The sequence below is a fragment of the Pan paniscus genome, chromosome 5 (genome assembly GCF_029289425.2).
Source record: "Pan paniscus chromosome 5, NHGRI_mPanPan1-v2.0_pri, whole genome shotgun sequence".
Lineage (NCBI taxonomy): Eukaryota > Metazoa > Chordata > Mammalia > Primates > Hominidae > Pan > Pan paniscus.
The window spans coordinates 43,536,614-43,560,776 of NC_073254.2; the positions used below are offsets into that span (position 1 = coordinate 43,536,614).

A 24,163-nucleotide genomic window follows, 5' to 3' on the forward strand; every position below is an offset into this window, starting at 1 on the left:
TGGCACTGAGAAAGTGGTTTTATTTTCCAGTTTGAAGTAAACTATTGGCCAGAGTGGGATTTTTGCACCCATATGGGAAAGCAACACCATTAACCATTTCCTCCCCACACGCATTCCAACATCTGAACCCAATCCTACCAACACCCAGAAAGCAACAACAATGTAAACATCCATATTCAGTTTATTTTTAAACAGAGGGGCATGTACCCACAGAGAAGCAGGACTGAGAACCATCATGGAGGCTTGCTTGAAGTGATCTGCCCTAGCCTTCTGACTTCAGAGTGTCTCATGATCCAATGGCCATGGGGATGGAGCTGCCCCTTGATAGTATGCACTTAAGAATGGTCAATTCCCCCTTCCCCCAAAGGAAATGGAGAAAAGGAGCCAAGAAGTCAATGAATCCCTGGAATATTGTCCCAGAATCCTTCCAGGGATGGTATACGACTGGCCACCAGTCCACAAATGTGACTGGTAAGGGATCTAGTAACAGAGGATGGAGTTGGGCAGAATATTATCCTGGATGATATGCACCCAGCACTAGAATACACCTTTCGTTAGAATGAAGAGAACAGACAAAGCCCTCGGAAAAGATACAAAGGCAGAGACATTGATTAGAACGTTATCTCATAACAGAGGTGGGGCCATTACCCACCATTATTGTAAAATAACTGTAACTAACCAAAACACATACAGGCTTCTTTAATGGAGTTAATAAAACTATGACACATTGGGAATCAGGGGCAGAGGTACTGTTCCCAGACGGAAAACTGGGATAAAGGGAGCCATGCTGACAGGGCCTTATTCCAGTCTAGGTTGTTAGAAAGGAGCCCTAGCCCAGAAATGACAGCAAATAGCCATAATCATTATGTGGGGCTGAACCAGAGGAAGCCAGGCTGAGCCAAGAAGCTGGAAGTATCTTGAATGGCTCTCCAAATCCAAAGATTATCCATACTCTCTTTATCCCTCCAGCGATGTGTAAAACCAGAAAGTATGAAACACTGGAGGTGGACATCTGGTTTTTATTTCTAGGATATCTTGATACATCTCATTACATTTCACAATCTGCACGGGAAGGAAAAGGATGGTAGAGAACATGGACATCCTGTCTCCCACTGCAAGGGCGTGGAACATGGTAAGGATACCCAGCTGTGACAGGACGTGGCAAGGCAACAAGATGCCTTGTGCCTGGCGTAGGATTACAGCCAACAGCCCTTTTGGCCTGAATTCACCTCCTCAAGGGGAGGTCTCCATGGAATGACCATGATTCCCAACATGGCCAGAAAACCCATCTATCCCACTCATGGGACAGATGATCAGAGGAGCTGCACTTTTCCCTCCCGAGTAACTCAGACTGAAGTAGGGCCGGACAGGCCCACAAAAGGTAGCATGAGAGAAAGTGAAGGTGTGACACCTCTCTGTCACGTTGTAGAAGGAGACCTCACCAGCATCATAGTCCAAGAAAATCCCCACCCGCTGGAGCGGGGTCCGCAGGGGTAGGGCAGTCATTGGGGAGGTAAGAGCCCAATATTCTTTCCCATACCACAAAGACACTGCCCAGAATCCATTCTGGGGGGCTGAGGTTACTCCACCTTTTCTGCACACTGAGTCTTCACAGACACCTATGGTCCACTTGGCTTTATCTCCCACCTCTACCTCCCAATAATGTCTCCCGGCGATGAAGCACGGAGAGCCCAAGACACAGGGAAACAGATTGAACCTCTCGGGGTTGTCAGGCAGGTCCTGTTGGAGGTAACTGTACCGCACTTGCCGCAGATTATCAGAGAGGATCAGGCTGGGGTAGGCCGTGTCTGGGTCCAGAGTCACGTCCACTGCAGAGACACAAAGAAGACAGTCAGCCATGGGCCAGGAGAGCCTATTTGAGAACACCCAGCGCCTTTCTACTACCTCCCCAAGAATAAGAGGTTCCCACTGGAGGTTGCACATATTTTATTTAGAATATATTCTAAACTTCACATTTCAAAAATTACTGCTTGGATTAGCTGGTTACCAGAATACACTGAAAATACAGAATTTTAGCTCCGTATCTTTTCTTTCACATCTGAAGCCACAATATCCATCATGAACTGATTTTAAGAGCTAGGGTCTTGCTCTGTTGCCTAGGCTGGAGCGCAGTAGTGTGGTCATAGTTCATTGTAACCCCAAACTCCTGGGCTCAGGTGATTCTCCTGCCTAAGACACCCAAGTAGCTGGGACCATAGGTGTGCACTACCACCCTAATTTAAAAAAATTTTTTGTAGAGATGAGGTCTTACTATGTTGCCCAGGATGGTCTCGAACTCTTGGCCTCAAGCAATCCTCCCACCTCAACTTCCCAAAGCAATGGGATTTCAGGCATGAGCCACTGTGCCTGGCAGATACGCTGAATTGAGGTTTTCTTACACGCTCATCATCCCTTATTCTGAAAACTCCAGGGGCCCCAAGTTTCACAGAATTCAGAATATCACAGGTTTTAGACAGGCAGCATTCTATAATGAAGTATTAATAGATCTGCTGTGAGATCCATGAATGTTTACATAATGAAGGATAAAGACTCTAAACAGTACCACATAAATTCAGGTTTTGATGCTATAATTAATTTCCCACAAAATAATGAAAAAGGTTTTGGCTTTCAGAGATTTGGGATTTTAGAACTGTGGGTAAGGGACTGGGAACCTGTATCAGTATGCTTACTTTTTAAATCACTCTTTTAAAATTATTTTTTACTTTTTTTTATTTTTTGAGATGAGGTCTCACTCTGTCACCCAGACTGTAGTACAGTGGCATAATCATGGCTCACTGCAGACTTCCCATTTCAGCCTTCCAAAGTGTTAGGACTACAGGTGTGAGCCACTACACCCAGCCCAAATCACTCTTTTATCCATTCTATAAGATCTTTACTCTGCACATCGAAGCTCTATTCATCTTCTTCTAATGTCCAGTCCAAAACACACATCCTCCAAGTTTTTCTTAATCTGCCCAGGCCATTACACTCTTACTGTTCTGAAATCTAAAACTGTGTATGACCCATGTCATCTCCTCTGGCATTTAGTATTATAGCATCTTGCTATCATCAAGTGTTTTCCTGCTTCAAAAACACTGATAATGGGCTGGATATGTGGCTCATGCCTGTAATCTCAGCACTTTGGGAAGCTGAGGCAAGAGGATTGCTTGCATACAGGAGTTTGAGACCCTGTCTCTACAAAAAATAAAAGTAAAAAAATTAGGCAAGCATGGTGATGCATGCCTGTAATTCCGGCTACTCAGGAGGCTGAGGCAGGAGGATCACTTGAGCCCAGGAGTATGAGGCTGCAGCAAGCTATCACCATGCCACTGCACACCAGCCTGGGCAACAGAGAACCTGCCTCTAAAATGAATAATAAAAAATTTTAAAAATTAAAATAATAAATAAATAAATAAAAATGCTGACATGTATTCTCTCATTTGCTCCTCACATCTTGTTCAGGAGGAAGAGTCCCAAACATTACCTCTCAGAAATTTAAGCCCACAAATTTTTACTCCCACAAAAGACAGGCAACTGATAGAGGTAACCAAGAACCCCAGAACCCTTGGCTCCTGGTTCAACAATCTGTCTACAACAGCTGCCTACCTTCTTCTTGTGTCATGGGTATACCTCCAACCAGACAATGTAAACCCCAAGAGTAGGATGACTTATGCTCTTCTGTTCCTCTAAAATACCCTGCACAATGTTAGGCAGTGTAGGATACAAGCAAAGTACTCATTTAATACTTGTTGAAATTAAATATGGATCAGAGCCACTGCACACCAAGGACTGCAGATCCACTGTATGTAGAGTCCTTCTCTTCATTTAGAGGATAATTCATAACAGAAGGTGACTGTGACTGTGGGACGAATACACCTTAGATTTGAGTACTTCTGCAATGTTAAATTTACCCAGGCTCTATAGTAGGGTGAAAGCAGTTGTGAGGGGTAAGGGAAGTTTCAAACTTTGCTCTGAGGCACAGTGATGGGATGACACAAGACTCCTAGACTTCCTCTAGCACTCAAGAGCACTATTGTGGAGCTCAATCAGTCCTGCTTGTCACAAACCATGGTTTGACCCTGAAGCTGGGCGGGCAGAGCAGTGTACTAGTGTACCAGCTCTGTTCTACTTTTGGGGAACTGCGGTTTCCACCCTATAATCCTTCTTTAACACCTGAGATTGATTTTACCCTATGGCTTCAGCTCTGAGACATTTCAGGAGGCAAAGATACTGTTAACACATAGAAACAACTGAGGATTTTTGTGGTTGTTGTGTATCATCTTTATACATGTAACCAAAAGAATCCAAATCTAAGCAATTTCCAAATCATTCATAATAGTAGTTAGGTTCACAAGGATTTTTACTCCTTACCCTAATATGGTTTTCTCTCTCATCACCTACCTGAGTATAACTGAGCTTCTCTTAATTCTGAAAGAATAAAAGAGAAAAGTTATGGAAGTCATGAGGGTTTCCAGGAAATACATAACTAAGGGGGCTTTGGTTAGTTATCATAAAGCAGTGGTCTCCACCAGAAACCCCAGAACCTCTGTTGTTAGTCATGCACTAATTTTTTCATATGATGTATGGCTCTATCATCCAACCAAAAGCTTTAAGGGGAGAGGGATTGGGAATCTTAAGTACAGGGATAACCACATGCCTGAGACTGGTAGAATATGGGATAAAACTGAGCCAAGATCAAGAATTCTACCTTCCAGTGAGTCAGCTGATTCTGCAGAGGGAAACGCGGTTCCAACCCCACGTCATACATAACTTTTGAGTTGCATAAGTCATCTGTGTACAAGAGCTGAATGGCTCAAGTGACACTCACTGACACTCTGGGGTAAACATGACCATTCATTTATAAGGCACTTTATAGTTGAAACAGAATTTTTCACACATTATCCCACTAAGACTTTTAAGTGGCAAGAAAAGAAGAGCCAGATCAAGGAAAGTCATGCCTGAACTAACCACTTCTGGTATTATCCACTGTATTGAGTGGAGTTTCTCCCCATTTGTCTTGCTTGTAGAGGACATGTATCTGCTAGCTCTATGTTGCTAGATGCCCCAAAAAGTATATATCTGAATAGATGCAATGCATATAAGAACCCAGCATATACAAACTAGAAAATTATCAAAGATTGTGGGGGTTTGTAATTTCTAATAATTAAGAGAAGGGTTTAGCTACATATAAGGATTTCAGAATCCACCAGACTGCCCAGGAATTTTAGTATTCCTGGGTGGAATAATATATGGCCAACTCTTTACTGAATGTGGCTCGTGAGCAGAAAAATTTTAATTTGGAAAAGCTTCTCCAAATGCCTAGAACGATTTAATAAACATAAATATAGGACTTATTATGTGTCAGGTTCTATTCTAAAAGTGTTAGAAATGGTAACTAACCTTAATTCTTATACCTCAGGAGGTAAGAACTATTACTGTTCTGTTACAGATGAGGAAATTACTTGTTGAATCCTTACTAAGTGGTAGAGGCAGGCCCAGAACCCAGGCAGCCTGACTCCTGACTGCCCGCTCCTAACCATGTCCCTGGCGGTGCTGCCTGTCAGCGCTGCTGGATTCCTCCAGCCCGAGCTGGCACCTGTGCCCACAAGCAGTAGGAACTCAGTAAATTACAATGATAAACACTGGCTCAAGTGAAACGTAACCAAGGTAGTTTTTGTTCATTCTTTCCGAAGTAAACAATCAAATTAATTCTGGATTAATTTTTGGATTGCTTATTTTTCTCCTCCATCAATGCAGATTGCGAATTGACTAAATACAGTTAACAGACTTCAAATTAGAACAAGAGGCTGTTAATTGAGAAAATTAATTAAGACCAAAGGGAAGATGTAAAATATCAGGGAAGGCTGGCCAATGGGTATCACCCTTATCCCACGTTTCCCACTTTCAGTGCAGATGTTCTTTTTTCCAAGCAACTTTACATCAACAGCCCAGTAGGTAGATAAATTTACCTTGGATTTTCTCCATATCTGACTGCATTTTTTCTAAGAAAAGAAAACAAGAAAATATTCAGTTTGCATCCCACTATCTGGCTGGAAAATTATCCTCTTCATCAGGCAATATGCAGATACTCAGTATAAATCCATTTCGCCTCATGACACTTCTCACATTACCTGTGAACTGCTTTAGACTCTCCGTCAAGAATAGACATTTTTGGGCAAAAATGTGGATTTTCTCTTGCAAATCTGGAGGTGTGATCCAAGGTTCAGGAATCCTGATTCTTTCAGCCCTAAATTTAAAAAACATGAGTAAATTTTTTTTTTTTTTTTTGAGATGGAGTTTCGCTCGTTGCCCAGGCTGGAGTGCAATGGCGCCATCTCGGCCCACCGCAACCTCTGCCTCCCAGGTTCAAGCGATTCTCCTGCCTCAGCCTCCTGAGTAGCTGGGATTACAGGCATGCGCCACCATACCCAGCTAATTTTGTGTTTTTAGTAGAGATGGGGTTTCTCCATACTGGTCAGGCTGGTCTCGAACTCCTGACCTCAGGTGATCCTCCCGCCTCGGCCTCCCAAAGTGCTGGGATTACGGGCGTGAGCCACCGCGTCCGGCCCAAGTAAATTCTTTTTCCCAATTCCATGACCTTCCAGGAACTAGGACAGGGGCTAAGTTAAACTGTCTAGCGTACACGGACAGTCTTTAAAATCAGCCACTACAGCTTTTCCCACCTTCTCTTCCTGAGCTATGATCCTCTAGACCAAAATAGGATACTGTACTCATTCTCATACCCCCCAAAGCACCTAGCTCACAGCTTTTCAAATATTAAGTACTCAAAAAGGTTTACTGAATTACATATGAGGCTGACTTTGCCAGAAAGCACTAGATTCCATGACAGTCCTTGATATTTATGGTGGGCAATTAACCCGAATTCTCAGGTTCCCAAATATGGAAAGAATGACATGTTCAGATAGAAAGGCACTGTGGGGTACAATACCCAATTCCCTAGCCCTGCAAGGATGTCTATAGCAAAGACTGCCAGTTGCCTATCCAATACCCCTTCTGCCATCTTCTGCCTTTTATGGCTCACAGCTGCCCAGTCCCTCATAGCTAGATGTGACCTTGTGACTAAGTTCTGGCCTATGAGAGGTAAGACGTATCTCATGGTGTTTTGAGAAGTCTACTTGAAAAAGTAACATGACCGGAACAGTGGCTCATGCCTGCAATCCCAACACTTTTGGAGGCCAAGGTGGGATAATTGCTTTGAGGCTAGGAGTTCAAGACCAGCCTGGGCAACATGGTAAGACCCTGCCTCTACAAAAAAGAAAAATGAAAAAAAAAAAAAAAAAAAAACCAAGAAAAAAAGGTAATGTGATGTGACTTATCTCCTTCTTCTTGGTTGGCATTCTACCAGCTATTGTGGACTATATGAGGACCATACCTTAGGGATGGTAGAACAGTGAATGGGAAGAAACCTGAGTCTCTGAGGATCACTGGAGTTAACACACTAGCCACAGACTACCTACCTGCACATTTCTTACTTTTTTTTTTTCTTTTGAGATGGAGTCAGGCTCTGTCGCCCAGGCTAGAGTGCAGTGGCATGATCTCAGCTCACTGCAACCTCCGCCACAAGAGTTTGAGCAATTCTCCTGCCTCAACCTCCCAAGTAGCTGGGATTACAGGCATGCACCACCACGCCCAGCTAATTTTTGTATTTTTAGTAGAAACGGGTTTCACCATGTTGGTCAGGCTGGTCTCGAACTCCTGACCTCAGGTGATCCACCTGCCTTGGCCTCCCAAAACGCTGGGATTACAGGTGTGAGCCACCGCACCCAACCTGCACATTTCTTTTATTATGTTTAAGCCTTAAGCCAATAAAATTTTGGGTTTCCTATCTTATGTAGCCAAATTCAATCCTTAATGTCACAAACTGCTAGGGTCTGAGGCAGCTAACTCTGTATGTTAGGTCAGAGCTAGACTGGCATCATAAAGTATCAGGTAACAGTATTATTTGCTTAGGTCATCTGGCTGGGACTGGTATGAACTCCACCTTATCTCCATCCTAGGGTCCCTCAGGAACCTCAATTCCATCAACATGATTCTATCAACACAGGCCTCCCAGCCAAACTGCCCCATCTATAAGGACCTCCCCAATCTCCTTAAATGCTCCCACATAGTCAAGCTGCATTTTGCTTTAGAAGGTTTTCACCATTCAGGGTCTTAATCACCTTCACAGTACAGCTTCCTCAAAGTCAGTTTCCACCCCTGAAGGCATTCTTGCACCAAACATGAGCTTCCCAAGGCCCATCCCACTTGCCTCGTCATCCATCCTGCAAAACAACTTTGCCCTGGCTTACTGCCCCCTCCAAGCTCTCCCTCTTTGATCGTGTTCCAGCTGCCAGGGAGTTCTTCCTCACTTTTTTTTTTTTTTTTTTGATGGAACATAGAGAAATAGCAAGAGTAAGAATAAGAGCCAGAATCCAGGTGGCTCATCAGTAATTATGTAAATGCAGGCCAGTCACACCTTTCTTAGGCTTTATTTCCCCCATTATAGAAAAAAAAATGAGATAATGAAGGGGGAAAGGACTCTGAAATGTATAGGAAGCAATAGACATAAACTACCCTTATATTCAGCCCAGGTCCCTGTAAGGCCACACCCTCTCCATGGAAGTGTCCTCATACCCCTAATCCACCGGCCGCCTCCCACATGAACCCGCTACTTCCTGAATTTTACTGAGTAGAGCTGTGGTTCATCTAATTCTTTGTATACTAGTGACTCTCTTCAGGGATATGTGTCAATTTGATAAGATGTCCATCCTCAGGCTCAGGGCTCCTTTCAGGATTTACAAATGTGAAGGAGACAGTCTTCTCATATTTGATTTAACACTAGGGAAACAGAAAACTATACCTGCTCAATGTGTCCCCAATGTCCTGCAAGAGAAAGGAAAAAAAATAACCATGAGAAGTCATTTATAACTTCGGTTTTCTTTCACAGATGTTTGTTGAAAAACCAACTACAGACTGGCTCTCATGGGAGAAATTAGGGAGAAAAGGATCACTGGAACATAACTCAGTGTTGAGGAGCTAAAAGGCAGGCAGAGGAAAATGGGATGCATACTATTTGCTATACCAGCATTTCCCATACCCTCCTTCAGTACCCACCATCCACTGGTCAAGGACCTCAGGATTTCAAATTTACTAACTTAAGCATCCTATGATTGGACCTCAAGCTTGCCTACCTGTCCAGCTTGCTTTCTTTTTATTATGAAATAATTTCAAATACACGGAAAAGCTGTTAGTACAAAGAACTCCAGTATACTCTTTTTTTTTTTTTTTTTTTTCTTTTGAGACGGAGTCTCGCTCTGTGTAGCCCAGGCTGGAGTGCAATGGCGCGATCTTGGCTCACTGCAACCTCTGCCACCCGGGTTCGAGCAATTCTCCTGCCTCAGCCTCCTGAGTAGCTGGGACTACAGGTGTCTGCCATCACGCCCAGCTAATTTTTGTGTTTTTAGCACAGACAGCGTTTTGCCATGTTGGCCAGGATGGTCTTGAACTCCTGACCTCAGGTGATCCACCCACCTCGGCCTCTCAAAGTGCTGGGATTACAAGTGTGAGCCAGCGGTGGCCTCTCCCTTCTTTCATACACAAAAAGTAGCATACTCTTGTCAGGCGCGGTGGCTCACGCCTGGGCAACAAGAGTGAAACTCTGCCTCAGGAAAAAAAAAAAAGTAGCATACTCTCTATTTCACATTTTTATTTTCCACAAAGCAATATATACTGAAAACCACTCCATATCAGTTCATAGGTATCATTCTTTTCCTTTTTTTTAACTTGGATAGTATTCCATAGTGTATATGTGCATAATTAACTAAAACAATCTTGTAGGTTTCTAAGTCAGACTATTTCCAGTATTTTGCAATTATAAAAATGTTGCAGCAGGTTATCTTGTGCATATGTATTTTCAAATATATTTTAATAGTTATATCTTCAAAGTAAATTCTTAGATTTTTAAAATTTTTTATTGATACGTAACAGACATATATATTTTGGGGGTACATGTGATAATTTAACACATTCATAATTTGTAAAGAAATCAGTGTATTGGGATATCCATCACATCGTTAAATATTTGCCTTTTCTTTATGGAAGAAGCATTGCAATTATTCTCCTCTAGTCACTTTGGACTATAAAACAGGCCAGGCGCAGTGGCTCACACCTGTAATCCCAGCACTTTGGGAGGTCCAGGCGGGCGGATCACCTGAGGTCGGGAGTTTCGGACCAGACTGGCCAACATGGAGAAACCCCGTCTCTACTAAAAATACAAAATTAGCCGGGCATGGTGGCGTATGCCTGTAATCCCAGCTACTCGGGAGGCTGAGGCAGGAGAATCGCTTGAACCCAAGACGCAGAGGTTGCGGTAAGCTGAGATCTTGCCATTGTACTCCAGCCTGGGCAACAAGAGTGAAACTCCGTCTCAAAAAAAAAAAAACATCTATATATATATAATATATGTATGTATATGTGTGTGTATATACATAGATATATATAATAGATTTGTAAACTACAGTCACCCTACTGACCTATCAAACACTAGGTTTTATTTCTTCTATCAAACTGTATATTTGTACCCATTAATCAGTCTCTCATCTCTCCTCCCTCTACCCTTCCTAGAAAATTTGTTAATTCTAACTGTGTGTATACATACACACACACACATACAGTTTTGTTAAATATTGAGAAATTCTCCTCCAAAAGGGTCATGATTTTGCATTCCTACCAGCCCACTGGCATGTGAGTGTCTCTCCGACACTTCGTCAAAAGTGTATTAAGTTGAAAATTTTTGCTATTGTAACGAGTAAGAAATGGTATTTTAGTGTGGTTTTAGTTTGCATTTCTCTTATTATAAGTACAGCTGAGCATTTTTTCACATGTTCACAAAGCAATTTATGTCTTTTGCAGCTTGTCTATTTGTGCCTTCAACCCATTTTTCTCTAGAATTTTGGTCTTTTCTCTCGCAATACTTAAAAGGTCTTTTTATATTAGAACTATCACTTGTATTTGTGATATTTGTGGCAAATATTCAATTTTAATACTATCTTTTGACTGGTTACAATGTGTGTGTGCTTTTTTCTTGTACTAATACCAACTGCTTTAATTATATGGGCTTTAAAATATGGTGTAGTATCTAGTAGGGCCAGTTCTCCCTCAGAGCTCTTCTTTCACAGTGTAGCCTACCTATTTTTTTTTTTTTTTTTTTTTTAAGACAGAGTCTTGCTCTGTTACCCAGGCTGGAGTGCAGTGGTGCAATCATAGCTCACTGCAGGCTCAACCTCTTGGGCTCTAGTGATCTATCCCAGCTTTTTTTTTTTTTGAGACGGAGTCTTGATCTGCCTCCCAGGCTGGAGTGAAATGGTGCGATCTCAGCTCACTGCAACTTCCACCTCCGGGTTCAAGAGATTCTCCTGCCTCAGCCTCCCAGGTAGCTGAGATTACAGGCATGTGCCACCACACCTGGCTAATTTTTGTATTTTTAATAGCGACGGGGTTTTGCCATGTTGGCCAGGCTGGTCTCAAACTCCTGACCTAATGTGATCCACCTGCCTCGGCCTCCCAAAGTACTGGGATTACAGGTGTGAGTCACTGCACCCGGCCTATCCCATAAAAATAAGCACATAATAATATGTGCTTATTTTATATGTGCATATTATTATGTGCTTATTTTTCTATCTGAAGTTGACTGTCAATTTGTCTAGATCCAGAAAAAGAGCTTGTTGGTATTTTTATTGAAATTGCAAGGGTGGGGGGGAAGATGAGGGATAACAGATTACTTAATGGGTACAACGTACACTGGGTACCTGGGTGATGGTTACACTGAAATCCGAGACTTCACTACATAATATATCCGAGTAACAGAAAAAAAAAAGAAACTGCATTTATGAATGTGAAGGACAACTTGCTTTCCCTGTCTTATCAAAGAATAAGTGATATCTCTTTATTTGTTCAAGTTTATTTTGTGTCTTTCAGGAATCTTTGAATGTTTTATAATTTTCTCCACATAGGTTTTTGTATATTTCTTATAAATTTATTCCCAGATATTTTATCACTTGTTTTTTTTTTTTTGCAAATGGAAACAGCATGTTCTCTTCTAATATGTCTTCTAGTGGCTGCTATCTGGCATATGAAGGCTGCTGATTTCTGTATGTTAACTTCTTTCCCAATTTGTATACCTATAATTATTTTATTTAACTGAACTGGTTACAACCTTTAATGCAGTGTTAAATAGAGATAAATGATACTGGGCATCCGGCCTGTTTCTGACCTCAATGGGAATGCCTCCAGTATTGCCCCATTAAGTAATATTTATCCTGCTTTTCCAGTGACTTCCAACATAAACACTTTTTGATATTCATGGAGCCCCTCCTCCCTTACTGAGTCCATGACTTCTTTCTTTCTCTCCTTTCCTCATCATCCACCTTCAGTTTCATGCTCCATCTGTTTAAAAAAATATTCTTAAAAAAAAAAAAAAAAAAAAAAAGAAGCTTTAGACCAGGCGCAGCAGCTCACGTCTATTATACCAGCACTTTGGGAGGCCAAGGTAGGCGGATCACCTGAGGTCAGGAGTTGAAGACCAGCCTGGCCAACATGGTGAAACCCCATCTCTACCAAAAATACAAAAATTAGCTAGGTGTGGTGGTGTGTGCCTGTAATCCCAGCTACTCGGGAGGCTGAGGCAGGAGACTCACTCAGGAGGTGGAAGCTGCAGTGAGCTGAGATTGTGCCACTGCACTCCAGCCTGGGCAACAGAGTGAGACTTTGTCTAAAAAAAATTTTAAAAAAGGTTTTAAAGCCTTAATTATGGTGCTTGCTTCAGCAGCAGATATCCTCAAATAGGAACCATGCACAGATTAGCATGGCTCCTGCACAAGGATAACACACAAATTTGTGAACCATTTTCTACTTTTTGTGTTCAATGTTCACAGCAGCACTATTGACAATAGCCAAAAGGTGCAAACAACCAAAATGCCCATCGACTGATGAATAAACAAAACATATTATATATCCATACAATGGAATGTTATTCAGCCATAAAGAGAAATACCGAAACATATATATGTACTGAAATATATATTTTTTCATATATATATTTTTTGAGATGGAGTCTCATTCTATTGCGTAGGCTGGAGTGCAATGGCACGATCTCGGCTCACCACAACCTCTGCCTCCCAGGTTCAAGTGATTGTCCTGCCTCAGCCTCCTGAGTAGCTGGGATTACAGGCATGCGCCACCACGCCTGGCTAATTTTTGTATTTTTAGTAGGGACGGGGTTTCACCATGTTGGCCAGGCTGGTCTCGAACTCCTGACCTCGTGATCTGCCCACCTCGGCCTCCTGAAGTGCTGGGATTACAGGCGTGAGCCGCCGCGCCTGGCCAGTACTGAAACATATTACAATATGAATGAATCTTTAAAAAAGTATGCTAAGTGATAGGCCGGGCGTGGTGGCTCACACCTGTAATCCCATTACTTTGGGAGGCTGAGGTGGGTGGATCACCTGAAGTCAGGAGTTTGAGACTAGCCTGACCAACATGGAGAAACCCCGTCTCTACTAAAAATACAAAATTAGCCAGGGGTGGTGGCGCATGCCTGTAATACCAACTACTCGGAAGGCTGAGGCAGGAGAATCGCTTGAACCTGGCAGGCGGAGGTTGCGGTGAGCAGAGATCGTGCCGTTACACTCCAGCCTGGGCAACAAGAGTGAAACTCTGCCTCAAAAAAAAAAAAAAGTATGCTAAGTGAAGAAAAAGGCTACGTACTGTATGATTTCAATTATATCTAATATCTAGAATAGACTAATCCATAGAGCCAGGAGTTAGGGGTAGAAGGAAACGAGGAGTGATTGCTTAATAGTGTGAGGTTTCCTTTTGGGTGGTAAAAGTGTTTTAGATCCAGACAGTGGTTGGTAATTTACAACACTGTGGATTTACTAAATGCTACTTTGTGCCAGAGTTTTACACTTTAAAATGGTGAAATTTAGGTTACGTATATTTTACAATTAAAAAAATGAAGAAGGCTGGAAGGCTGGATGTGGTGGCTCACACCTGTAATCCTGGCACTTTGGGAGGCTGAGGCGGATGGATTGCTTGAGCCCAGGAGTTCAAGACCAGCCGAGGCAACATGGCAAAACTCCATCTCTACAAAAATTAGCCAAGCATGGTGGTTTGCGCCTGTAGTCCCAGCTACTTGGGAGGCTGAGGTGGGAGGATCATCTGAGCCTGGGAGGTCAAGGCTGCGGTGAGCCATGATCATGTCACTGCACTCTGGCCTGGGTTTCAGAGTGAGACCCTGTCTCAAACAACAACAATAAAAACTAAGGAAAAAAAAACACTCAAGTCCATCTTGCAAAACCCCAATCCTGGATGAGACTGACCATCTGCTTACTCAGTGCCCACGCCAGAGCAGTCAAGATTTGAGAAAGCAAAGCTGATAAGAAAGTTACACGACAGGGGCTGGGCACGGTGGCTCACACCTGTAATCCCAGCACTTTGGGAGGCCGAGGCAGAAGGATCACCTGAGGTCAGGAGTTCAGGACCAGCCTGGCCAACATGGTGAAACTCCGTCTCTATAAAAAATACAAAAATTAGCTGGGCATGGTGGCACACGCCTGTAATCCCAGCTACTTGGGAGGCTGAGGCAGGAGAATTGCTTGAACTTGAGAGGGGGATGTTGCAGTGAGCCAAAATCGCACCACTGCACTCCAGCCTGGGCAACAGAGCAAGAGTATGTCTTAAAAAAAAAAAAAAAAAAGTTACACACCAGGGCAGAATGGTTACACTATAAATAGATGTTCACTGACCAAATACTCCTACTAGTTCTTGCAAACCAACTGTCTTTCCCATACTCTGAAACAATCATTTCTTCCCATACAACAGAAGACTCTCTGACACTAATTCCTGGCATATGTACTTTAGTTCTCATTTCCACCTGCCTTCTCAGGAACCGCACATTGCTGATCAGTACATGGTTTCTTTCTTCCTTTTTTTTTTTTTTGGAGACAGGGTTTCGCTCATTGCCCAGGCTGGAATGCAATGGCGCAATCTCGGCTCACTGCAACCATCGTCTCCCTGGTTCAAGCGATTCTCCTGCCTCAGCCTCCTGACTAGCTGGGATTACAAGCATGCGCCACCACACCCGGCTAATTTTGTATTTTTAGTAGAGATGGAGTTTCTCCATGTTGGTCAGGCTGGTCTCAATCTCCCGACCTCAGGTGATCTGCCCACCTCGGCCTCCCAAAGTGCTGGGATTACAGGCATGAGCCACCGTGCCCGGCCAGTATATGGTTTCTTGTGGCTTCAGTGTTCTCCCTCACCTAGAAACCTTACAACATATACTCCTTTCCATATGTATTTTGAAAATATGTCTAACTTCTAGTTTCTTTAACCAACCCTTCCAGATAAAACTCCATAATCCTGTCTCGTCTCTAAGTATTTTATTACAACCCCTTAACAGTTGTACTTGAAATAGTCATCTACTTGTGTAGTCTCCATTCACCTGACCTAGTCACTACTCAACTCCCCCTAATGTGGCTCCTGCCCCAATTATTCCATTGTGATAGTTCTACCTAAGATCACCAATGATGGTCATGTTATTGAATCAAATGGGTATCAGCTTTGATATTATTTGACCTCAACTGCATTACTATGTTGTCCACTCCCTCCTTGCTTCGTCTCAAAAATAAAAAAATTAAAAAAGAAAGAAATACATTTTTCTGATTTTTACTATTTAAAAATGTAAACTGGCCAGACGCTGTGGCTCACACTTGTAATCCCAACACTTTGGGAGGCCGAGGAGGGCGGATCACGAGGGCAGGAGTTTGAGACCAGCCTGACCAATATGGTGAAACCCCGTCTCTACTAAAAATACAAAAATTAGCCAGCCATGGTGGCGTGCGCCTGTAATCTCAGCTACTCAGGAGGTTGAGGCAGGAGAATCGCTTGAACCCAGGAGGTGGAGGTTGCAGTGAGCCAAGATCGCACCACTGCACTCCAGCCTGGGCAACAGAGCAAGACTCAATCTCAAAATAAATAAATAATATTAAATTAAAATTAAAATGTAAAAACCATACTTATTGCCCAGGACATACAAAAACAGGGGATGGACCATAATTTGCTGACCCTTGCCCTATGCCATCATCCATTTTTATTTTTATTTTTTATTATTTATTTATTTTTTTGAGACAGAGTCTCACTCTGTTGCCCAGGCTGGAGTGCAGTGGCGTGATCTTGGCTCACTGCAACCACTTCCTCCTGGTTTTGGGCAATTCCTTGCCTCAGCCTCCCGCGTAGCTGGGACTACAGGCACATCGCCATGCCTGGCTAATTTTTGTATTTTTAGTAGAGACGGGGTTTCCCCATCTTGGCCAGGCTAGTCTTGAAGTCCTAGACCTTGTGATCCACCCGCCTCGGCCCCCCAAAGTGCTGGGATTACAGGTGTGAGCCACTGCACCTGGCCCGCCATCATCCATTTTTAATGGCTTTTATCAAATACCTATAAGAACTGTCTGATCGCCACACTAAAATATAATTCAGGAAAGCTTATTTGGCACTTAATCCCAGTGCCTAGAATAGTGCCTGACACAAAGCAAATAATTAATACGCACTGAATGAGCAAACGACAGACAGGCATTAGCTCATTTCCTGTAGTCTTGCCGGGGTAGGTCTGCTGCAGCTTTATCACCTGCTCTACCAAGGTTAAATCACAGGACTGCTCAGGTAACCTAACCACTCCTGCTCAAGTGCTCATTGTTTTGTGGCTATAGTAATACATTAAAACTACAGGATACTGGAGCGAGGAGAGTCTTTGAATGACATGTGGTCTAACCCCCTCATTACTGAACAAATGAGGTCACTGAGGCCCAAAAAGGTTGAGAGCCTTGCCTGTAATCAGACCACTTGTCAGTGCTGGGTAGGCACAAGCACCAGGTCTTCTTTTTGCCATTTCTATGAGACAACGCAATTGACTAATTCAAGTTGTGTGAACCAGAACTTCTAGTTTACACAGTTTCCTTCCAAGGTGCACAATATAGAGTTTGGCAAGCTCTTGCTATTCCTGCAGAGTTAAAAAGAAGACAGGGGGTCCTGGATACTACTTGGCAAAGGAGAAGGGACAATATTTTCAGTGGGTGCTGCTCTAGCAGGGCTCTGCAAGCCTTACCTGCAGGAGCTCCCTGGTGGGCTGCTGCTGCTTCTCTTCTAGCTGAGCGATCAGGCTGCTGAGGTGGGAGATGTTGCAAGAGAACTGGGTGATGGCACCATTGATGCTATTGTAGATGGCCAAGTCTAGCTCCTCAAGGCGGGCCAGGAGGCGATACTCATGCTCCTTTAAGGAGTGATACAGCTGCTCAAACTCCCAAACAATCTTCTCCCTCTCCATCTGGGTTAGGCTCTATGCAGATGACAGGGAAAGGCAGTAAAGAGAAAAACGGCTCATTTCTAGGGCCTTCATAGTTCTCCTGTGACCATGTACCCCAAGACCTCATTATGGATTAAAACAAGCACAGTGCTAACTCATTATTTCCAGTCTTTACTGACTGGATATATAATGCCCAGGAACTGAATTACCCCAGTGATTATTAAGACATAGTCCCTGTTCTCAAGTAACTCAGAGAAGTGAGTCAGGTTCATGTGATATACGTAGTTATGGATGGGTAATTAAAGATAGGGTGACAGCCTGCAATGAAAGAAACTGGTACCATCTTCACAGAAGCAATTTCACACAATGTTCATGTGATGAACAAGAGTTCACCACATAGGCAATGAGCGGGAAGCCTTTCCAGGCAGAAGAAATGGCACAGGCAAAAGAGTGGGGAGAGAAAGCAAATGGTGCTATCTGGCTGGAGCACATGAGTGTTGAGGGAAGGGACCAGAAAAGGTAAGGCCTTGTCATGCCTGGCCTGGGAGGCTGGGGGTAAGGACTCTATCCCAACTGGGAAGCATGGAAGATTGTCACACAGGAAAGTGACAGGGTCAGATATGTGCCCTATGGAGGATGGAACAACCAATAACAGTTTCCTTGCCCAATTTCCCTGGGCCCTTCATATGTAATCCATACCCGCTGTCTGTCCTTCATGGGTGTTCACCAACTGCTGTCTCTAGCTTTGGGTAGGAGGGGGAGAGGTGCTCTCCCCACGATTCCCTCTTGGCGCTCATTTGTTTACCATAATTTACTGTCCTTCGTTCTTCACCCAACCCCCACCACCAACAGGACTCTATTATAAACTTTTGTTCTAAACAAGGAGCCAGGCTGGGCGCGGTGGCTGACGTCTGTAATCCCAGCACTTTGGGAGGCTGAGGTGGGCAGATCACCTGAGGTCGGGAGTTCGAGACCAGCCTAACCAACATGGAGAAACACCATCTCTACTAAAAATACAAAAATTAGCTGAGTCTGTTGGCGTACGCCTGTAGCCTCAGCTACCTGGGAGGCTGAGGTGGGAGAATCGCTTGAACTGGGAGGCAGAGGTTGCAGCGAGCCGAAACCTCACCATTGCACTCCAGCCTGGATGACAGTGAGACCCTGTCTTAAAAAAAAAAAAAAAAAAAAATTCCCATATACCCCTAATATAAATTAACACATCAGCCACTTGTTAAGGCCTTGAGACTGGAGGAAGAGGGCAGAGTAAAAAATTCAGAATTAAGGCATTGTTAAGAAGGAGAATAAGCCAAAGAGAAGCAACAGTGGGGATTACACAAATCCACTATTAGCAATTGTCTGCAGAATGGTACCAACGCAAGCTAACTGTATCCAATAATTTTACCTATCTCAGCTTTGCCAAGGATCAACCTTGGTCTACGCAGTTAGCAGGTTAAAGTAAACTGACAGGTCTGATTTCCAAGGGTTCCAAACTTGGCTTCTCCATGCTTTCCCCAAAAGTAAGGGAATCTTAGTTCTCCGGGTGAGTTCCCACTGCCATGTGCGGTTGATCCACCTCTACCTACAAGTTCTGGGTGACATGCTGGACAAGTTTAAGGGAAGTAACATCAGCTCTACAGAAGAGGAGAGCACCAGCAGAACCAACTGTGAATTCCAACAAGCCTTACCAAGAGTTCAGCTCGTGCCTGTTCCCCCTGGGCCCGACGTCTCTTCTTTAAATCTTTCACTCTTTTTAAATGGTCGAGCTGGTTCTGGATTTGCTCCTGAGAAAAGCAAAACAGATGGGCAGTTCAAAATTAGGTAAACCTTAGCATCAGCATGGTACTTCTTATCACACATGGAGTCCACACACCTGATGTCAAGTCTCTAGTTGGCGCTTGTCCTTAGGCCACACTGCCACCCACAAGAGACTCAGGGCGCAGGGGCAAACAAGCCACTCCTTTGGCAATCTGTGTCTATCTTAGCAGCCTGTGGCTTCAACCACTCAGCTACCTCGTCAGGACTATTTGTGTCTATCTTAAACAATGAGTCATCTACCTGTCCCTGGTAGGATATTGCATGACTTAGCGGAACTGTGACTGGAGTAGGAGGCTTACAACTATGTTGTATTGTAGCTCTTCCATATAGGTACACTGTGAAAGTGACTTATTTCCCTCATGTGTGAAATGGGCAAACACCATCTTCCCAACCTACTCAAGAGTTCTCACCAGAGTGAGTGAAATAATATAGCTGAAAGGTCCATAAATGTTAAGTGATTGCACATGAATGTACTCGTATTTAAACACGGACATAATTGTGTACGCATTCCTGAAGCCCTCAACGTACAGAAAATACACAGTATCATGGACTCCTTGAAGGTCACCTTACAACTGTTTTATATGTAATACTTTGTTTCCACGTTTCTGTTTAGCTGTGCCAGTTCACAAAGGGCTCTGTGAGTCACATGATTCCACAATATTCCTCATAACTGTGTTATCTCCTGAGTCTCAGAGTGGTTAAGTGACTTACTCCAGCAGCGAAAAGCTGTTCTTTTCTGTGAGTTTCTAGACCAGGACGGATTGCAGGAAAGTGCTGGGGAAATGCTTATAGACTAAGGAATGGGCATAAGTCAGTTAACGTCCAACTGCGTTTTGTCTGAGAGCCGATGGGAGTAAGAGTGTCTGCAGCTTGTCGATGTGTACGCGGTTTTATGCACTTCTTTTAAACTGTCAAAAGGATGTCGCCGTGTACAATGTGTCCGTGAGACAGGTAACATGGGGGTAAACAGAGAAAAGAGAGTGGGGGTGGGGACACTCCTGGCTTCCTCGCCAGCTACAGGTTTTCCTCCAAATCTGAGTGCTGAGGCTCTGGAGCGGACAGAGAGGAAATGACGGCTGTGAACCACACGTCCGGCTCAGCCATTTTCTAGGCGGAAAAAAGGAAGCCCCTTTGGCTCTCTCCTCCCTTTGTCCGACTCGCGCTCCCGCCCTCCCAGATCCGCGCCCTCACCTTGAAGCCCTCCACCGCCTCCTCGAGCGGCAGCACGCTGTGGCCGCGGTGCTCGCGGGAGCGGTCGCACACCACGCAGATGGGCATCTGGTCCTCCTCGCAGTACAGCTTCAGGGGCTCGCGGTGCTTCTCGCACACGCCCATCTCGCCGCCGGGCCCCGACGGCCGCTCGGTGCGCAGCTGCTTTACCAGTTGGGTCACGTTGGCCAGGTGCCGGTTGGGCCGCATGTGCCTCTGCGGGAAGGTCTCCCGGCACTGCGGGCACGACACGTTAGTCTCTGCCGTGCCCCAGCAGCGGGCGAGGCACGCGCAACAGATGTTATGGCCGCAGTCGAGCATCATGGGCTCTGCGAAGTACTGCAGGCACACGGGGCAGGTGGTCTCCTGCTGCAGGCACTCGGCCACGCTCCCGGAGGCCATGGCGCCGGCCTGCGGGGGCGCACGGGCATGGGCCCCGGCGCCGAGCTCTGCACGGAGCCCAACTCTCCGGCGCTCTCTCCGGTTCGCTGTTCCTGAGAGGCACCGGGCGGACGGAGGGCGGCGCCTCCCGGGCCCGTATCCCAGACGCGCCCGCGCACCGAAGGCTTGGAGTGGCCGGGCCGCTCCCTGCGCCTGTGCCCCCTAAGCGAGAGCGGGAATACGGCCGGCTCACCGAGGCTCGCGGCCACGCTAGTGGGGCAGCAAAGGGTAGCCGAGGGTCAGAGTCCCAGGGCCAGGCGGGCAAACCGCGCAAGACAACGTGGCCGCGTCCGAGCGGATCCCGGCGGCCGCGTAAACCCCACCCCAGCGCGAGCGGAAGAGGCGGCTCGCGGGGGCGGGGCTTGGCTCGCGCTTCCAGCGAGTGACAAGATTTCGTGGCCTCGGGACCTGAGCTGTTTCCTCTTGGAAAGGCCGAGGAGGCTCCGCCACTCTCCTTTGGGCTGGTCGCGCCGAAGCTCTATCCTAGGGCACTGGTCGCAAGAGCAGATGGTGCCACACGCTCCGGGCCTACAAACTTCAGCGGCTGCCGGGCCCGGGCCCCTAGTCTTTTGTTGGGTTTCCTCTTGGTGCCAGGTCTCAGCCCCTGCAAAAGAAAGCCGGCTTTGGCCGCGCGCAGTGGCTCGCGCCTGTAATCCCAGCATTTGGGAGGCCAAGGCAGGTGGATCACGAGGTCAGGAGATCAAGACTATCCTGGCCAACATGGTAAAACCCCATCTCTACTAAAAATAGAAAAATTAGCCGGGCGTGGTGGCAGGCGCCTGTAGTCTCAGCTACTCAGGAGGCTGAGGCAGCAGAATCCCTTGAACCCAGGAGGCGGAGGTTGCAGTGACCCGAGATCGCCACTGCACTCCAGCCTGCGGGACAGAGGTAGACTCTGTCTCAAAAAAAAAAAAAAAAAAAAAAAGAAACGAAAAAAAGAAAGCTGGCTTTGTATAGGTGCTGGGGAGCGCAAACACCTGGCCTCCCCAAGAGGCTGGAGGATGAGGAGGGTCACCGACTGAGCCCACCTGATAAGTGAGGCCTTTTATTAAACAGCCCCATTTGTAGGCACTTGCAGTTTTGTTTAGAAAAAGAAAGGTTTAATTATCAGATGGTAACATTTCTGTGTGTCAATAACAAGCCCAGTTCTGCTACCTCTCACTTGTGCCCAAGCAAGTTGGTTTACCATTCATTTACCTCAGTTTCTCCTCGTGTGAAATGGGGATGATAATTGTACCGCAGTAAGAAGTAGATTTCGTTACATCTTTTACTTTTTGAACCATAAGATTGTTTATCCATTAAAATGGTATTAAAATGCCCACTACGTAGGGTTGTTGTATTGAGTAGCAACTAAAAATTGCTTGCTCCTTTCTGAAGTATAGAGAAACTAAGAATCCTGCGGTGACCCAGGGTCTTGGAGTCCCACAATACTCATTGTCTTATCATCCAGTAGACCTCCAGCATTTTTATGTTGCTTTCTTATCCCTTACTTGGTGTTTCCTAGTTTTCTTTGAGATTTTCTCAATATTGTCTTGCTATCTGAGCAAGGCGGGCTTCTGCTTCCAGACCATCACTTTATTTTTATTATATTATCAAGTAAGATTATTAAGAAAATAAAGGAATAAAGAATGGCTACTCCGTAGGCAAAGCAGCCCACATCATCACTTTAGAGAGTTCCACTCTGGTCCTCTTCCCCATGGGACAAGAAGTCTGAGGGATTAAGTGGACTTGCCAGCCCCAAACCCACATCCACCTTCTCAACCATACTCTGAGTACCCAGTCATTCAAATTCCAGTCCCAAATAGCTTTAGCCCATTTCCAGAAAAATGTAGAGTACTTGGGCCAGGCCACACCACAGTCTGGTCTTGGTTTGAGTTTGGGTCAACAACGACATTTGTAAGAATTAAAGGATATGTCTATTCTCATTTACTCCAAAAAGGACTAATAAGCATTGCAATACAGTGCAGAAATATGAGAGCTATGGATAGGTAGATAAAGCTGCCCTTCATCTTCTCCTTTACTTGGGGGATGCAAGCCTTGAGTTTGGCTTTGTTTTTCAGAATTGATTGTGTTTATCTTACCAACCCTTTATTACCTCTGGAGGCAGGTGACCTGGGGATAAAGAAAGGTAGAACAGGCAGGGTGTGGTGGCTCATGCCTGTAATCCCATCACTTTGGGAGGCTGAGGTGGGTGGATCGCTTAAGCCCAGGAGTTCAAGACCAACCTGACCAACATGGTGAAACCCCGTCTCTACCAAAAATACAAAAACTCGATGGGCACGGTGGTGCACACCTGTAATCCCAACTACTCTGGAGACTGAGGCTGGAGAATCACTTGAGCCTGGGAGACAGGTTGCAGGGAGCCGAGATCAGGCCACTGCACTCCAGCCTGGGCAACAGAGCAAGACTCCGTTTCAAAAAAGAAAACAAAAGGAAAAAATTTTAAAAAGGTAGAACAAAATAGATGAGTTGGGTAGAACAAGGTGGGAGTGGGGGAAAGGGAATATTTACATTAGCAATCTCTAACAGTCCCCTTCCTTTTTTTTAATTTAAAAAAGTTACACCTGTCTTTTTCTCAATAAATTTTGTAAGAAAAAAGAAATTTTAAGAGATGGGGTCTTACTATGTTGCCTAGGCTAGTCAAGAACTCCTGGGCTCACGTGATCGTGACCCTCCCATCTCAGCCACCCAAAGTGAGGGGATTACAGGCAGAAGCCACCATGCCCAGCCCCTCTTCCTTGAGTGTTTACTGTCTTCCCTTCATCATCCAGATTTCATGGAATTTTGATTTGCTTAATTTACGTGTTCATGTTAATTTCTATTACTAATCCTAACCTATATTATTGCACCAGTGTGTTAGTTTACAAGTATTTTTCAAAGAATCGGTAACCGTGCAGCCTTCCCATTAATTTCTCTATTTGTACTTTTTCACTGATTCAAATACCACCTCAAGGAATAGAATCATCCTTAAAAATTCTTAAAGAAGAAAATGCTTTTCATTCTGTCGCTTCTTACTCAGACATCTTCAAAGTTTTGTGGGTTTTTTTTTGTTGTTGTTTATTTGTTTGTGTTTGCCTCTGGGACATTGTCCAAATTCTTTAGTATAAAGGCCTAATAAAATTCTTATTAATAGGCCCGGTAGCTCACGCCTGTAATCCCAGCACTTCTGGAGGCTGAGGTGGGCGGATCCCGAGGTCAGGACATCATGACCAGCCTGGCCAACACAGTGAAACCCCGTCTCTACTAAAAATACAAAAATTAGCCGGGCATGGTGGCGCACACCTGTAGTCCCAGCTACTCAGGAGGCTGAGGCAGGAGAATCGCTTGAACCTGGGAGGC

The 24,163-nt window shown here is 44.8% G+C and overlaps 1 protein-coding gene and 1 pseudogene across 1 annotated transcript; one reads left to right on the top strand and one right to left on the bottom strand.

Moving 5' to 3' along the window:
* Nucleotides 1–163: 163 nt before the first annotated feature.
* Nucleotides 164–21,995, bottom strand: TRIM27 (tripartite motif containing 27). The gene is made up of 8 exons (XM_003829707.5): nt 20,366–21,995; nt 19,045–19,140; nt 17,162–17,392; nt 8,861–8,883; nt 6,132–6,247; nt 5,970–6,002; nt 4,402–4,428; nt 164–1,829 (listed from the first exon to the last, which is right to left on the bottom strand). Exons 1-8 carry the CDS (start codon nt 20,783–20,785, stop codon nt 1,234–1,236), a joined length of 1,542 nt encoding a protein of 513 aa, XP_003829755.1. The 5' UTR covers nt 20,786–21,995; the 3' UTR covers nt 164–1,233.
* LOC112440206 (U6 spliceosomal RNA) lies at nt 12,815–12,914 on the top strand (annotated as a pseudogene).
* Nucleotides 21,996–24,163: the final 2,168 nt, after the last annotated feature.

Bases quoted from the DNA above. Each gene is read 5' to 3' on its own strand.
- TRIM27 (XM_003829707.5), bottom strand. From the start codon at position 20,785: ATGGCCTCCGGGAGCGTGGCCGAGTGCCTGCAGCAGGAGACCACCTGC. The intron at 17,393-19,044 runs GTAAGGCTTGTT...TCATCTGCATAG, and splicing joins AGGCACGAGCTGAACTCTTG to AGCCTAACCCAGATGGAGAG. The intron at 8,884-17,161 runs GTAAGGCTTGCA...TTTCTCTTGCAG, and splicing joins CCACCAGGGAGCTCCTGCAG to GACATTGGGGACACATTGAG.